Source organism: Notolabrus celidotus, chromosome 12 (assembly GCF_009762535.1).
Source record: "Notolabrus celidotus isolate fNotCel1 chromosome 12, fNotCel1.pri, whole genome shotgun sequence".
In the NCBI taxonomy this organism is placed as follows: Eukaryota; Metazoa; Chordata; class Actinopteri; order Labriformes; family Labridae; genus Notolabrus; species Notolabrus celidotus.
Window position 1 is genome coordinate 7640183 of NC_048283.1, and position 16385 is coordinate 7656567.

Sequence of the window (16385 nt, forward strand, 5' to 3'; positions counted from 1 at the left end):
TCTAGGACTTGTTGGCTGCTTGATGGAAGAGACCATCAGCTGTGTGTGTTTTCGATAATCATGACCTGCGGCCAACACTCAGTGGAGACAACCAGAGAGATTTTAGAAGAAATGAAGAGGACTGATCTGGTGCAGAGGTTATCAGACACCAGCTCAAGATCCAAAAGTAAGACCATAAAGACCAAAACAACTTCAAATCATAGAGCTGACTCTAAACTTACCCATAAATCTTTATGTTTTGTCTTTTTGTTTTTACTTTAAAAGTGATAAGGTTTACATGTAAGTCAATAAGGACACAATTTCTGTAGAGATGTATTTTTTTATTATTAGAAGTCTAAAAAATATTTGCTGAGAGGGGATAAAAACATAATTAATACATCATTGATGAGGAGACTTTAATGTTATTCTGTCATGTTTTTCAACTCATACCAGTGTGTGTTCTCAGATTTTGGATGAATCTCTCATAAGTTATTTTGAACCCTTTTCTCCTCAGAGGAACACTCAGATGAACAACACTGTGCACTGATCCAGAAAGTGAGTAATATCACATCTGACTGTTTGCTTCACAGATTTGACTGTATCAATGTGTTAACAAGAGATCGGCTTCATTCAGGTCAAACTCTAAGGTCTCAGGTTGAGCTCTTCAGTAGTAAATAAGTCTGACAATTTAAAAATATATATTTATAACATTATAGATGAGATGAATTTTCAGCTCGTTCATTTTGTCTGATCTTTTTCATCATCAACTGATAAAATACTGAAAAGTTCCTCCATCCTACACTCCCAGCTCTACTTCTGTACTGATGAAATGTAAAGAGAAACACTTCTCACTAAATAAAGTCACATGTATGTTCTGATTATTCCAGGTAGCAACAATGGCCGCTGTTAGGCATCTGCTTTTAGAAACCCTGCATTGTTTGAGTGAGAAGGAGCTACATGAATTCAAGAGGTTCCTACAGCAGATTGTCTCCCAGAAACACCTCAGAACCATCTCATATGAGTGGAGTGATAGAGCAGACAGAGCAGACACAGTGGATCTGATGATGAAGACACATGGGCAACAATCTTGGGAGCTGACCAGAGAGGTTTTAGAGAAGATGAACAGGACTGATCTGATGCAGATTCTGTCAGAGACCAGCTTAACACTCAAAGGTAAGACAAAGAAAACCAAAAACATCACAATGAATTGTGACTGATATATTTTGGACAACTATGAATTTGAATAAATAAATAAATAAATGTGACCCCTTCATCCCCAACATCTAAAACAGTGAAAACCTAGAGGAATAGATCATTGAAATGATTCATTTAACAATTAAATAATGAGTTGTATTTTAATGTCTACATTTGAAGGTGTTGAGGAAGTGTCTTCATGTAGTGAACTTGTTATATCACCTTTTAAATCAACAGAGGTGTATTAAAGTAAATGAAAGTCTTTGTTGAAGTAGATAATATTCCTCTGAGTCTTTGTTTTATATCTTTTCTCTCCAGAGAAACACTCAGTGGATAAACATTTACCTACAGCTGCAGCAGAAGTGAGTCTGACTTTTCATGACATGGTTTTAATTTTCTCGATGCAGACTGAAAACCATCAGTCCTAAACATTATATGTGATTAAACAAAACAAAAGTTGAGCTCTGTTGGATTAACGTTATCCACCTCTGAATTAAGAAAATAAATGTGTAATGTTAAGTACTGCAGGAGGTTGTATTTGAGCTGATGAAGAGAAGCAGAAATATGCTGAGTCAAGTCAGGGGGCAGTAATCTGTGAATAGGCGTGTTAGGGTAAAGTGTCAGAGGGAGTCTCTGATGTTGCTGCAGCCAAAAATACACATTATTGATACACCTAGAAAATCTGAGCTAATACTGATTTCAATGCTAAAGCTGACATCGTAGCTGATACTGATGTTTTTTCTTTCTTTTTTTGTATTTGCTTTTTATTTTTATTTTTCTTTGTATTTCCCACATCTGGGCGAGGGGACCAAATATTTTCATACCAACATCAGTGAACATTGTTTGAGTCATTCAGGCCTTTGTTCCACTATCCTGAGGAAAAGCTCATTTAATCGCACAAATGTACAAAACAAGTTAACCATCTCTCACATATTGAAGGAGTCTTGTTTGAACATGATTGCTTCTAAAGCCTCCTTAGGTGATTCACAAAAAAATATCTTTATATTTATTCTTATATTCAGTCTCTATACAGCTGTTGTGTTTCTCCTCATATAAAGACCAAATCTTTTTTTCCATGAGCTAAAACCTTACAGTGGGCTACAACACCGGGCCTACTAGCTCACCATCACTAAATTGATGAGTCACAACAGATACATATTGGCCACTCCGGTCTGTGAATACCAAACTCTTTACCAACAGGCCTATATCAGTCAACAGGGCTGATATCAGAAGATCCTGATACAGAGACAATACATCTATGCAAACCAGGTTAAACAATGGAACAACAATTTTACCCATTTATAGTAACAGAAATCATTCTGATAACAAACATCTCTGACTTTATTACCATTGAGGATTTTTTTAATCATCCTAGTTAAGAAATCACATTCTTACTTTCTGTATCCTTTTGTTTTTTAGGCAGTGAAGGAAAATGTTGAACGGACTCTTTTCCACACACTGTGGAGTTTGAGTTTAAAGGAGCTTGAGAAATTCAGGTTCTTGCTACAGTTTACATACTTCCAGAAGAGCCTTCCACAAATCCAGTGGATCAAAACAGAGCGGGTTGATCAGCTGGAGGTACTGGTGGATCAGATGGTGAAGAACCAGCAGCCTGTTGAAGTGACCAAAGAGGTTTTACTGGACATGAACAGAAGTGATCTGGTTGAGAGGCTGTCAGGGACCAGCTCAGGACTCACAGGTCAGAGAAAGAAGACACTGCCACCTTACACAACCATATATATGTGTCATAAATGACAAATGAATAGATTTCATACTTCATAGTTAGAAAACTATCTTGTGATATCAAGTTAATTATTTTAGTAACCAAAGATAACAAGCTCCTTTTTCTTAATGTCTCAGTGGAGAGGCAGATTCTTGAACACAATGAGTATTATCATTAAAATAACATACTCACACTTTCAGCTGGATCACTTAAATACAGCAGACTGTAAAATGACAGCCAGGTTGATACTTCCTTCAGTTAATGACTGATCTAAATGTATGACAAACAGAAAGACACAATGTGAATCCAGCCTGTGATAGACTTTTATTAAAAAAAAACAATTAATCAATAAAGTGGACTCATTGATCTGAGATTTTAATCTAATGCCAGATTTAGACTTCATCATTGAATCCAGGCTTTAAGTACTCAGTATCCTGAGACCTTTGTCGTCTCAAGATAACAAAATAATGAACTTCTGATCTAATGATAATGTCAAGCAAAGCATTTCATGGTTTGTCAAGTTTCATGATTTTTTGTATTTCTCCTCAGAGAAAAGTCAGCCCGACTGGCTGCAGAGAGTGAGTAATGTTAAATCAAACACACTTTACACAACACATTTTCAGTTTAAAAAAGATGTAGACATGAAATGATCACTGAAATCCATGCAGATACACAAGCTGATTTAAATGTGAAAATACAACAGTAAACTACTTGAATATAAGTACAGTCAGTTATATGATTACTTTGATTGATAAGCCCAAAGTACTCCCACATCTGTTTATCTAAAACTGCACGTTGATCATGTCCCTCTAATTCACCAGGTTGAAACATTGACATCTGCTATGGAGCTGCTCATGGAAACACTGGCTGATTTGAGTAAAGAGGAACTTCAGGAATTCATGACAATCCTGAAACGTTCATTCAGTTTTAGCTATACCTATTACCATCCTTGGTGGCTGCGTAATGAAAGAGACCATCAGCTGTGTGTGTTTTCAATAATCATGACCTCCGGCCAACACTCAGTGGAGACAACCAAAGAGATTTTAGAAGAAATGAAGAGGACTGATCTGGTGCAGAGGTTATCAGACACCAGCTCAAGAATCAAAAGTAAGACCATAAAGACCAAAACAACTTCAAATCATAGAGCTGGCTCCAAACTTACCCATAAATCTTTATGTTTTGTCTTTTTGTTTTTACTTTAAAAGTAAGAAGGTTTAAATTTAAGTAAAGAGGGACACAATCTCTTTAGGTATGTTTATTTTCGTATTTGAAGTCTGAAAATTATTTTCTGAGAGGGGATAAAAACATAATTAATACATCATTGATGAGGAGACTTTAATGTTATTCTGTCATGTTTTTCAGCTCATACCAGTGTGTGTTCTCAGATTTTGGATGAATCTCTCATAAGTTATTTTGAACCCTTTTCTCCTCAGAGGAACACTCAGATGAACAACACTCTGCACTGATCCAGAAAGTGAGTAATATCACATCTGACTGTTTGCTCAACAGACTTGACCGTATCAATGTGTTAACAAGAGCTCAGGCTTCATTCAGGTCAAACTCTAAGGTCTCAGGTTGAGCTCTTCAGCAGTAAATAAGTCTGACAAAATAAAAATATATATTTATAACATTATAGATGAGATGAATTTTCAGCTCGTTCATTTTGTCTGATCTTTTTCATCATCAACTGATAAAATACTGAAAAGTTCCTCCATCCTACACTCCCAGCTCTACTCCTGTATTGATGAAATGTAAAGAGAAACACTTCTCACTAAATAAAGTCACATGTATGTTCTGATTATTCCAGGTAGCAACAATGGCAGCTGTTAGGCATCTGCTTTTAGAAACCCTGCACTGTTTGAGTGAGAAGAAGCTAGATGGATTTATGGAGTTCCTGCAGCAGATTGTCTCCCAGAAAGACCTCAGAGCCATCTCATATATGTTGAGTGACAGAACACACAGAGCAGACACAGTGGATCTGATGATGAAGACACATGGGCAACAATCTGTGGAACTGACTAGAGAGGTTTTAGAGAAGATGAACAGGACTGATCTGATGCAGATTCTGTCAGAGACCAGCTTAACACTCAAAGGTAAGACAAAGAAAACCAAAAAAACATCACAATGAATTGTGACTGATTTATTTTTGATGTCTATTAAACACAATTAAGAATTTAAATGGATGAATAAATATATAAAATAAATGTGACCCCTTCATCTCCAACATCTCAAACAGTGTAAACCTAGAGGAATAGATCATTTAAATGATTCATTTAATAATTAAATAATGAGTTGTATTTTAATGTCCACATTTGAAGGTGTTGAGGAAGTGTCTTCATGTAGGGGACTTGTTATATCACCTTTTAAATCAACAGAGGTGTATTAAAGTAAATGAAAGTCTTTGTTGAAGTGGATAATATTCCTCTGAGTCTTTGTTTTATATATTTTCTCTCCAGAGAAACACTCTGTGGATAAACATCAACCCACACCTGCAGCAGAAGTGAGTCTAGTTTTTCTTATCCAGGATGTAATTCTTAAGATATTCTAGTATATTTAGTTCATTGATTACAAAATGAAGATTTCATAACTCAACACCTCCTCAACTTACAGAGTAAATTGAACAAATGAGTGGTTATTAATAATTAATCTCATTCCAAAGCTTGTGATTTCTCCCTCATCCATTAATCTCTGACTAAATTGTTGTTTTGAATCATCCAAGATACATGTATGCTTTATTTTGGACATGCATATTGTATAATGCATTATTTGCATTATGTGCACATTGTAGAGCAATTACATTTTTGTAATAAATCTAAATCCAATATCCCTCCCTGCCATCGCCCACGATTATAACTGTCCAGGGTACTACACAATGGTTTTTCTTCATCTGTGGATTTAATTGTCTGAATGATGCCAATGACCTCACGTACTCTTACTTTCAACATTTAACATTTAACTTCAAGCTGTTTTATAAATATGTTTTTAACTCTAAGTTTTTAGAGTACAACTACGGCTTCTAAATATTCTTCTCTTTGTTAATGAATTATATTGACAGTGACGATGCCAAGGACTCCAAGCGCTCTCTCTAAATCTCTTTCTTTAATCTGGTCTTGCTTGCAATACAAGACTTCTTGTTAAACTGGAGTCAGTTTTCTACATAGTGGACATTTTATTTTATTCTATTCTGTTTCATATTTTTTTTGTTTTGTTTTAGGCAGTAAAGGAAGATGTCAAACGAGTTATTTTGCAAACCCTGAGGAGCTTGAGTAATGTGGAGTCGGAGAAATTCAGGTACCTGCTACAGTTTACATACTTCCAGAGGAGCCTTCAACAAATCTCCTTGGACCGACGTGTTGTAATGAGGCAGGAAGATCAGCTGGAGGAACTGGTGGATCTGATGGTGAGGAACCAGCAGCCTGTGGAAGTGACCAAAGAGGTTTTACTGGACATGAACAGAAGTGATCTGGTTGAGAGGCTGCCAGGGACCAGCTCAGGACTCACAGGTCAGAGAAAGAAGACACTGCCACCTTACACAACCATATATATGTGTGTCATAAATGATGAATTAATAGATTTCATACTTCATCTTTACTGTAACAGTTTTTTTGGATCACATGTTAATTATTGTGTTGAAGGAGAGTCAAAGCTTGTCCTCTCATGGTGTTGGGTCAGATTTTGTTTTATTATGTTGATACAAACACACAGTAGACTTAGAACTTTGTTATCTCAGGGTTACAAAATATGTTACTTCTGATCTCAGAATAATGTCAATCACAGCCCCATGGTTTGTCAAGATTCATGATTAATTAATGTTTGTTATTTTTCCTCAGAGATTCATCAGTCTGACCTTCTCCAGAAAGTGAGTAACGTTAAATCAGACACTTCACACAGATCTCTTTTCATGTCCTCATTGTGACCTGAATAAAAATGATCCTGGTAAAGCTGTTTAAAAATGATGGGATGAATGCTAAAAGAAAGGAGGTTTAAATACTGTGTTTTTATATTAATCTTCAAATCTGGTTTTACTATAGTTCCATCATCCCGACTGATGTGATTGATACTTGTTGTCACAGTGCAGTCATGACTAAACAGTTTAGACTGATGCAAATGAATTAAAGTTCTGTCACTACAGTGGAAATGAAGCACATCACTTCTCTGTTATTTTAATCCATCAGGAACTAAATTACCTTCAGTGGACACTTTCAACTACACTGAAAGACTTAAGGCATGAAGAGTGGTTGCTTTTTAACGACCTCCTGCTGCATACTTCTATGGAAAAAGGCTACAGACGAGTCCCAGAAAATCGAAAAAAGAGGGCAGGCAGAGTTGGCATGGTAGATCTGATGGTGGAGATATACGGCAAACAGTGTGTGGAAGTGGCCAAAGATGTTTTCCAGAAGATGGGGAGGACTGATCTGGTGGTGAAGATGTCAGGGTCCAGCTCAAGACGCAAAACCTCATTTAGTAACATATTTGGTAATTAAGAGTATAATCAGAATATATATATATCCAAGCCAAATACCTTGTTCTTAAAAATAGTGAAGATTCAGATGGTATATTTCTAACTGAAAAACACTCTAATCTTTAGTGTTATTGATTTGGTATCATGTGATGAAAGTTGTGATTGTCTGATTTTGAGTTATTTTTTTCTTTTCTTTCTCCTCTCAGAGAAGCACCTGTCCAAAAAACGTTTGAAAGTAAGTAGTGTAACATCATAAACAGTTTACACAACACATGTTGAACATGAATACATCTGTAACTATCAATATTTCTACATGACAGAGGCATACACTGAGGGTTAAAACAAGGAAACTAAAGGACCAGAGATTGATTTTTGTCCTGACTTTTTATTTTACTGGACTGTAAAGGTGTTGAATACTTTTTTAATGAAAATAATTCAGACTGCATTAAAACAAACTAGACCATGCGAGAATTAGAGATGACCAGTGAGGCACAATGACCAATAACCAGTTTTAAAAAATGAATCCATCAGGAGTTCACCATGACAGCTGACCATGTGAAGCTTTTGGAAACACTCAGAGAATTAAGTACTGGGGACCTGGAGAAATTCAAGCATGTCCTGCAGTACACAAAACTGAGAGAAGGTCTCCCAAGAATCCCAAGAGACAGACTGGAGACAGCTGACAAAGCAGAGACAGTGAAGCTGATGGTGGAGATCTACGGCCAACGGTGTGTGGACGTGACTGCTGATGTGTTAGAGAGGATCAAAAGGATGGATCTGGTGGAGAAATTGTCAGGAAGCAGTTCAGGTTTCCAAGGTAAGTTGTGAACAAAATAATTATTGCACTATCAAACATTTGGTACGCAGTGTGTTTGTATTATTTGGACTGTTTCGCTTTTTTATGGCTCTGTGTGGTGATCAGCTGGAGAAGGAGGTATCACGTTGCTGGGCTGCTCTTTTGTCTGTCTGTCTGTCTGTCTGTCTGTCTGTCTGTCTGTCTGTCTGTCTGTCCGTCTGTCTGTCCGTCCATCCGTCTGTCCGTCTTTCTGTCGAGTGCCTGAAGTAAATACCTTTAAACTTGGAAAAACACCCCTTAAGTTTAAAGTATGAAATTATTCAATGTATTTGGTGCAATCAGTGCAGTTTTCATCCATCTCTATTTACAGATGTTACATGAGAAATGTAAAATGTGTACCTGGGCAGTCTGGATTTTCAGTATGGAAAGTGTTCTAGCTCTTATTAGAACTCTAAGTAGTATTGACCAATCAAGTTGAAGCGAGATGTGGTGTATGCAGGACAGACAGTCTGTTAGGGGGACCATTACCGGGATCTGGCTGCTGGTGCTGGGCCAAATCTCCTCTTCTATCTCCCAAGTAACCATGCCCTGTAAAGTAGGAAGAACACAAACAACACCCCAGCTCTTAATCGTCCCGTTAACAGACATTTGAATACAAGTTCCACCAAATACATATTTCACTTGTAGACCAAATATTTTAAAGCAGAGAACCTTGTTGTAAAACCAGAAATAGTTGATCCAACCTCCATTCAACAAACACACTTTTTAAAAGTCTTTTTCTTCTTCTCTTGAGGACAGACTTTACAAAGCTTGATGTTATTTTGGTAAATGAAAGACCTGTTAATTGCAAGTAAATAATAAGAAAATGTATTTCCTTTTTCATGAGACCACTTAGTTGCTTCTAAAGTTGCTAACTGGACAGAGAACAGAGCAGCAAAGGGAAAGGGAAGTCTTGGCTAGGGGTCGTTTAAGACTAACTGCTGGTTACACCTGAATGCCTGAACAGGTGACCAAAAATGATAGTGGATGGGTTCTGTGATTCCGTTCTCATAGACATGTTATTTCATGGCCAAAGGTGTGGACACACTACCCTTATGTTCATGTCTTTCCAGCGGTCAGGAGAAGGGTTTCATGACAATCATGCGCCCTGCAGACAAACACAGATAGAAAAAGAAGTACTCGGGTAATAATATTTGTTGTGATTCTGCTGTTTGATTTAGGCTCAGCCACACTTTCATATTTTTGGAAACCCAGAAAATATTCTGTGTCTTTACAAGAAGGGGCATCAGGAAGCTCAGAGCCTGAGGTCTGTGGGCGCAGTACGGTAATCCCTTACATCATTCATTTGTTCAGTTTCTTTGTAATTCTTTTTTTTGTTTTGTTTTGTTTATTTATGAATGGTTCATGTTTAAAACTCTCCCAAAATATGATCGTCTCCTTCAGCCGGACTCCAGTCACTGGACCAAACTTGAACCTGGAGTGATCAGCACTGGTGGAGATGAGTTCCCTACTTACAGGTAAAAATAACTTTACATTTTTTAATTGAACTCAAGATAGACACAACCAGCATGTATACAAACTCACCAGTTTTCTTGTGTGTCTTAGCCTACAGTCTGAAACAGGAAACTTCTTTGAGTGTGGTGTCTCTGGCTTGCGCTGGGTCTGTAAGGAGAAGGCCAGCTTTCAGTACCAGTTTTGCTCTTGGGAAGGACACATGGAGAGGATGGAAATAATCAAGTACATGCCTGCAGGTCCTCTAATAGACATCAAAGTCATCACTGGGAAGTTAGATGAAGTTTACATGCCACACTGGATCTGTACAGGTGGGGAAAATATATAAAATAACAAAATGTACCAACATACAAACAGTATTTCAGAAAACTGATGACATTATTTTTCCTCACTTAAGTGTGTTAATTTTTTTTTTGATTTAATCTTGTGTGCCTCTATTTTGTGCAGATGACAACCCAAACATATTGAAAGAGTTTGCAGTCCTTCACATAGATGACTGTGGAGACGTTGTGGAAAATGTGTCTGAGGTCACTCCATCCCATGTCAAGTTATCTGAGCCAGTTTTCTCTCCAAGAGCGGTCCTGATCAAACTTGGCTTTCCAGTGAAAATAAGTTGTAGTGTGTTAATATACTACAAACCCAACACACCATTCCTCAAGCTACATGTGTACCTGATCCCATGTGATCCTGCTCTACAACAGGTTACTAAATGTCTTCTTGTCAGAAATCTTTGTTTCTATTTCATAACATAATCTCTAGCTCAGGATTGGTCCATGTACTCCATTGTTGAAATACTGTTTATGAATATACTTTGAAAAAAAGATGACATTCCCACCACTGTTATCTTGAAGCAGCTCTGTGCTTTTCTTTTACAGACTGTGGACAAAAATGAGTATTCGTACGGATTCAAAACAATCAAAAAGCCTCGTCCAGACAAGTTCCTGAGAATGCAGAAAGGTTTCAGCCTCACAGCAGATCTCAGCACGGCAAAGATTGGGCCGAAGGTACAGTTTGTCTGTTAACATGTGTATCTTTGTATGTAGTTAAGGCATTTTTCCAAGACACAAGTCCAGGTGCTAAGCGATGAACACATTGCATGTAAGCAAATGGTTTGAAACACACTCTTTACCTCTACCTCAGTGCAGCAGCAGCTGCTGCTGAGAACACATACAACTAGAGATGACCCACACAGTGTTTCTGAAGCACAGCTGCTACTGCCAACCCTGTCTCACTACATAGAGTTTAACTGGAGTAACAGCAAAGAACAGTCTGTTTCTTTTTCACCTCAGGAGATTTTTTTATTGATTTTCACAAATATAAAAACATTCATAAAATAAAAATCTAAAAAAATACAATAGTGATAGAGGTATTCGAGGTGACAATGAAAAGGAGTAAAACTCATTAAATTGTATGCCTGAAAATTATAAAGAAAAAGGACTGTAAAGTCAAACAAAGATTGATAATGTTTCTTTAATTGACTGAGTTGTTGAAAGTGCTAAACTGTCTGTTTCCTTAAAGTTCATCATAAATGTACTTGATTTTTTTCAGACTGAAATTTGAAACAGAAAAAAGAAGTGTTGAGTTAGAAAAGCTATTCTTATTTGTTCCTGTTTGTGACATATTCTTCACCATTATCCTTTGAAGGTGTTGTAAACCTGTAATATTGTTGATATGTTGTGGCTTTGCCAAAATCATTTTCCATCTTATTTGATACTGCCTGAATGCTCACTCAAGCACTGTGGCTCTATCCTGTTTGCACAGCTTAACTTATTGTATAAGTATTAATATTAGATTGTTTCCATTATACCTACCAGGTATAACAACCTTGCCCAAATTATCCTGGTGTGTTTTTTGCCACTGTTGTAGTTTGTCCAAATATCTTAAAATCCCACAAGTTTGTTTAACCACACTTCCGGCTGGTCTGAAAGTAATCTTTGAATCCACAAAGAACTGTCTAGAAAAAAATCTGTTTGCAGCAAAATAAAAAGCAGTATATATTTTCAGACTGTTTTTTAAGTTGTGCCTCTGTTTCCTTACCTAAAATAAAAGATGGCTGCTGGTGGTGCTTTTGTAACATTTTATCAAATCAAAAAATATAAATTTACTCAACATCTGCCTTGTGTCATGAGTCATTAACTCATGGTTAACTAAAGCCCCATAAACAGATACGGATGCTTTAAAAACAGGGCAAGGATGAGACATTCAACAGTAATTCTTTTCAATGCAGCTTCGCTCCGCAGAATGAAGACGCCGAGAGAGTTTTTCTAGTAAAGAGAGTCAATGGGAGAGGCTGAGCACCACATTTCCTCTTGTGAGGTGTGCAGATTGTATAATGTTGAAGCTTTGTAGTCTGAAAAAAGCCTCACCTGGCCATAATGGCTCATGATAGAGTGTTATTTTTACAGGAGTGTCATTCTCAAAACAAAAACATAGACGGATTATATAGAATGTGATGACACATTTGTTGTGTGTCATTGTCTATAAAAAATCATGTGTTGGAAAAAGAAAATATCAGTTTCATATCTGGGCTTCTATATAAAATACAACATGGCAGTCAACCACTAAGTGTTTTGAACACAGCAGGTTGGACATGAGGAATACATATTGAACAGATTTAACAGTAACTTTGAGGTTTTAGTCTTTTAATGAAAAATCCTTCCATTTTGTTTGTGTTGCTTAAGATTCAACTTCCCTCTCTAACTTCTCATGTTTTCACACAGGAAATTACCCTCAGGTATGATAACCAAGACCCAAATTTCTATGAAGTGTTCATAGAGAAACCAGACAGAAACTTCACACTTGAATTATCACAAAAGAGCAAGGGTGAAGCTCGGTGTGAACAAGTTTGGATCTGTGAAATCCAAAAAGGTCAGTGGTTATATTGAAGTGTAATATAATAAGCAACAGATGAACCGAAATATTATCTCTCCATGTATTGATTTGTTTTCCTTTTTATTTCAGATGACTATCAAAACCCTGCCTCAGACGGTAAGATGCAGCATGAAATAAAGTTTTACAAGGATTACACTTTAGGCTTTACATCCTAACATGACCTCACATCTGCTCCGTTCTTTCAAATTTAAAAGTCAGTTATGATGCAATAAAAACTTTTCCAGTGATTTTATCTGTAATTAATTATGCAAGGTAGGACATTAAAAACTAAGTTAAGTGAGTCAAGTACATTTTTAATGTCAGGGGTTAAAACTCAGGTTGTAGATAAAGTCATTCAGCTGGCTCCAGTGAGTTTCATTCAGTAAAATCACTCTTTTAATACCCGTCTTTCTTATTTGTTACCCAGCTGTGTTAAATACTTGATTCTAGGTCAAAAACCCATGACAATGGTAATTCATTCTGAATAACGAGCATCACCAGAGATAACACGTCATAGTAAATCAATCCGCGGAGAGGAGGCCTACACATCTCAACAATGTATGTTTTCTCCTTTTCCTGTTGACACTGTGGCAAAAATACATTTCTGACAGCATCAGTAAAAAACATGGAGGATACTTTTAATATAACTCTCAATTTATTTGGAGAGCACCAAACAAGAGGAGGAGCACTGCACAGAAACTAGCGAGGGATGTAAAAACACACAATGAGCTGCAGAGTGAAAGAAACATCGACCAAATTGAAGAAAACAGGCACAAAGCAACTACAAACCACAACACTCTGTTGGCTTTGAAAGTCTTTATGCATTTGTCAAGAATGCCAGTGGAAAAACACATTTTTTTTAACTTTACAGTGAAAGAAAATGTTAAGTTTAATTTTAATTTGCAAATAAATAAATTTGAATACTGTTGCCATAGAAGTGCTAGCAAATGTGTAATCTGAGGAACTATGTTTTGTTCATAGCTGGGTATTAACAGAATAATGTATAAGTGGATGGCTATGTCAAATAGAATCCTGTTGAGTCCTGTCTTATCCTATTAATAATAATAATAATAATAATAATACATTTTATTTATAAACCGCTTTTCAAAAACTCAAAGACACTGTACAATTGTTAAAATCAATACAAGCAAAATAAACAAATAACAAATAACACACATCAAACAAAACAACACAACAGTACAATCACAAATGAAAAGCTAACTTAAAAAGGTGAGTTTTTAAAAGAGATTTGAAAGCTGAAGGGTCAGAGCAGTTTTGTATATGGGAGGGGAGTGAGTTCCAGAGGGTGGGGGCGGCTACTGAGAAGGCTCTGTCCCCCCATGTTCGGTGCTTGGTTCTGTGAGGTGGGGACAGGAGGTTGGCATGTGAGGAGCGCAGGTTACGGGAAGGAGTGTGATGGTGGGATTCTATTTCTCATAACCACCTGCTCACTGTACATTATCTATTACACAATGTATGCATAAAGCCTATTATAGAATAGTTTGGTATTCAGTCAGTCACTCACGCAACTTGATTTATTTCCTTTCTCTTCAGACAAACCCTCTGTGGATGATCAGCTGAGTGCACTGGTGCAAAAAGTGAGTTACTAAACACTAGTAATGCTCTGGCGCAATACAGGTTGCTTTTGTTGTAAGTACTCAACCATTACAGAAAACTCAAATCCCTTTTTTTCACTTTGAATTGACCAGGCAGCAACAATCACCACCACAGACAGAGACAGGCTTCTCAAAACTCTGAAAGACTTAACACTGGAGGAGTTTAAAGAGTTCAAGTGGTACCTGCAGGACAGGGGCATCCTGGCAGGCCTCCAGTGCATCTCAAGGAGTCAAATAGAGAACAAAGACATGTTGGAGCTGGTGGATCTCATGTTAGGGACCTACAGTACACAGTGTATGGACATAACCAGAAGGGTCCTTGAGGCAATAAATAGGAATGATCTGGTTGAGACATTGTAAGACATCAGCTGATGACCCAAAGGTAAGTTGGTTGCAAAATGTATCCCATACGTAAATGTGTGTGACCTACAGATCAGTGAACTTGTAAGCAGAGTTCGGTCTGCTGCTTTACAGTCGGTAATTCATGTAGCTTTGAATGTCTTTATGTTGAAAACAGTCAACTGTTGTATCATGTATAGATGCAGTTATCATCAGTCAATCAAACATGAGATTGTTGTGTCTGTTTAAAGAGCAGATCTGGAATAATTTGTTGGTGAACCCCAAAATTACAGCAGAGTTTATTGGTTTATGAACAATTACCTGCTAAATGAAAAAATATCTCATAGCCATCTCTATCCTAGTGAAGATACAGGTATCTGTGTTTCCTTAATCTTGAAATTTAAATGCAAAATTTAAAAAACAATTTCAGTCTCTTCCTGCTTCATCTGTGAACGCAGAGAGGAGAGCGGACTTGTCAGTTCAAAAGTCAAAACGTTTCATTAACCCTCCTGTTATGTTTGTTTCTTAGGGACAACAATAATGTTCCTGGGTCAACTTGACCCGGGGCATATTTAATGATTCAAAAGTGTCAGAACCCCCAAAAAATTCCAATAAACACTTTTTAGATCTCATCATTTACTAACCATTTAAATCAATATTTAGTGCATTGGTGTTCTTTAATTCTCACAGATCATGGTTCAATGAGGATAACTCACTCGTTTTTCATTAAAATTAATTTTACAACTTTTTTAATATACATTGGAAAGCTCTAAATATATTAAAATAGTTTTACATGACATAGATTTTTGTTTATTTTATTCTACATTTTTAATTTTTATGAAGTGATGTTTATAAATTAACACAACACCTCTTCTGTCACATGCTGCCCAGATTTTTTATGCTGCATTTAGCTGGTTTAGAAGGCATATATTGCCTAAAATAGACTTTAAAAAGGGTCATTTTGACCCGCAACATAACAGGGGGTTAACAAAGGCGAAGCTGCCTTAGTAGAGTTCATGTATATGAGCCTAGTCAGTGTGCCTGTCTTTCATCTTATTTGACAAATGCATAGGACAATGGCATTGCAGCAGATGGTATCATATGGTTCATAACTTATTTTTTCCAGCTATTGCTGTTACAATCTTACCATAACATAACAATGTGATTTCACTTCTCATACATAAACTGCTCGACACCAAGTTTTGGGTGATATGGACTCTTCATCTGAGTCTTTCCTCAGTGTTTTATTCGTATTCTTTATCAGGAAAACCTTTTATGAAACAAAATATAACCCATGGTATAGTTTTTTTTTTTTTTTTTACATACTGAAATGTTTTGAAAAGGTAACTTGAAATATTGTATACTATAATGTTATGCTTAAAGAACATCCGATCTGTTGAAGAAATTCAAACACTGATTCAGAAGCTGTTTGATCACTTTGAAAAACAGAGATTCTTCTGAATATTATTATTTTCTCTTTCTGTTTCTTTTCTCTGAGGCCTGGAATAAATGAATGCCTTTATATTTCCCAGTGTTTTCATATGATATATTTTTTTTATTGCAAATTATACTATATTTAGTTATCTGAAAGCACTTCTCTTGCCTTTTTTATTACCACTTTTATTTTTGCTTTAGATATTTTCTAAACATCTAAGAAGCCCTTTGAATGTCCATGTTGTTGAAATGTGCCATGCAACACATCTATATTGCATAATACATATAAATGATGCATATAGAAATATATTTTTTATCAGGTAGCAATAATGGCTTTCTGAGCTGTTAGTTGCAACAGGTTCTTCATGTGTTCTATTCTGAAATGTGTTGTTATTTCCTGCTTTTAAGAGACTGAAGTGACCTAAAAACATAAGTCAAGAAAACAACAATTGTGTCATT

General features: G+C 36.5%; 1 protein-coding gene across 1 annotated transcript; it reads left to right on the plus strand.

The window, feature by feature from the left end:
• The first annotated feature begins 1092 nt into the window (after positions 1-1092).
• Positions 1093-15202, plus strand: LOC117822369. Its single transcript, XM_034697063.1, has 22 exons — positions 1093-1152; positions 1492-1535; positions 2593-2872; positions 3446-3474; positions 3718-4003; positions 4330-4370; positions 4704-4989; positions 5353-5396; positions 6111-6399; positions 6727-6755; positions 7072-7372; positions 7565-7593; positions 7890-8175; positions 9375-9478; positions 9598-9671; positions 9760-9977; positions 10114-10367; positions 10542-10670; positions 12387-12534; positions 12628-12654; positions 14092-14135; positions 14247-15202. Exons 1-22 carry the CDS (start codon positions 1098-1100, stop codon positions 14511-14513), a joined length of 3264 nt encoding a protein of 1087 aa, XP_034552954.1. The 5' UTR covers positions 1093-1097; the 3' UTR covers positions 14514-15202.
• Positions 15203-16385: the final 1183 nt, after the last annotated feature.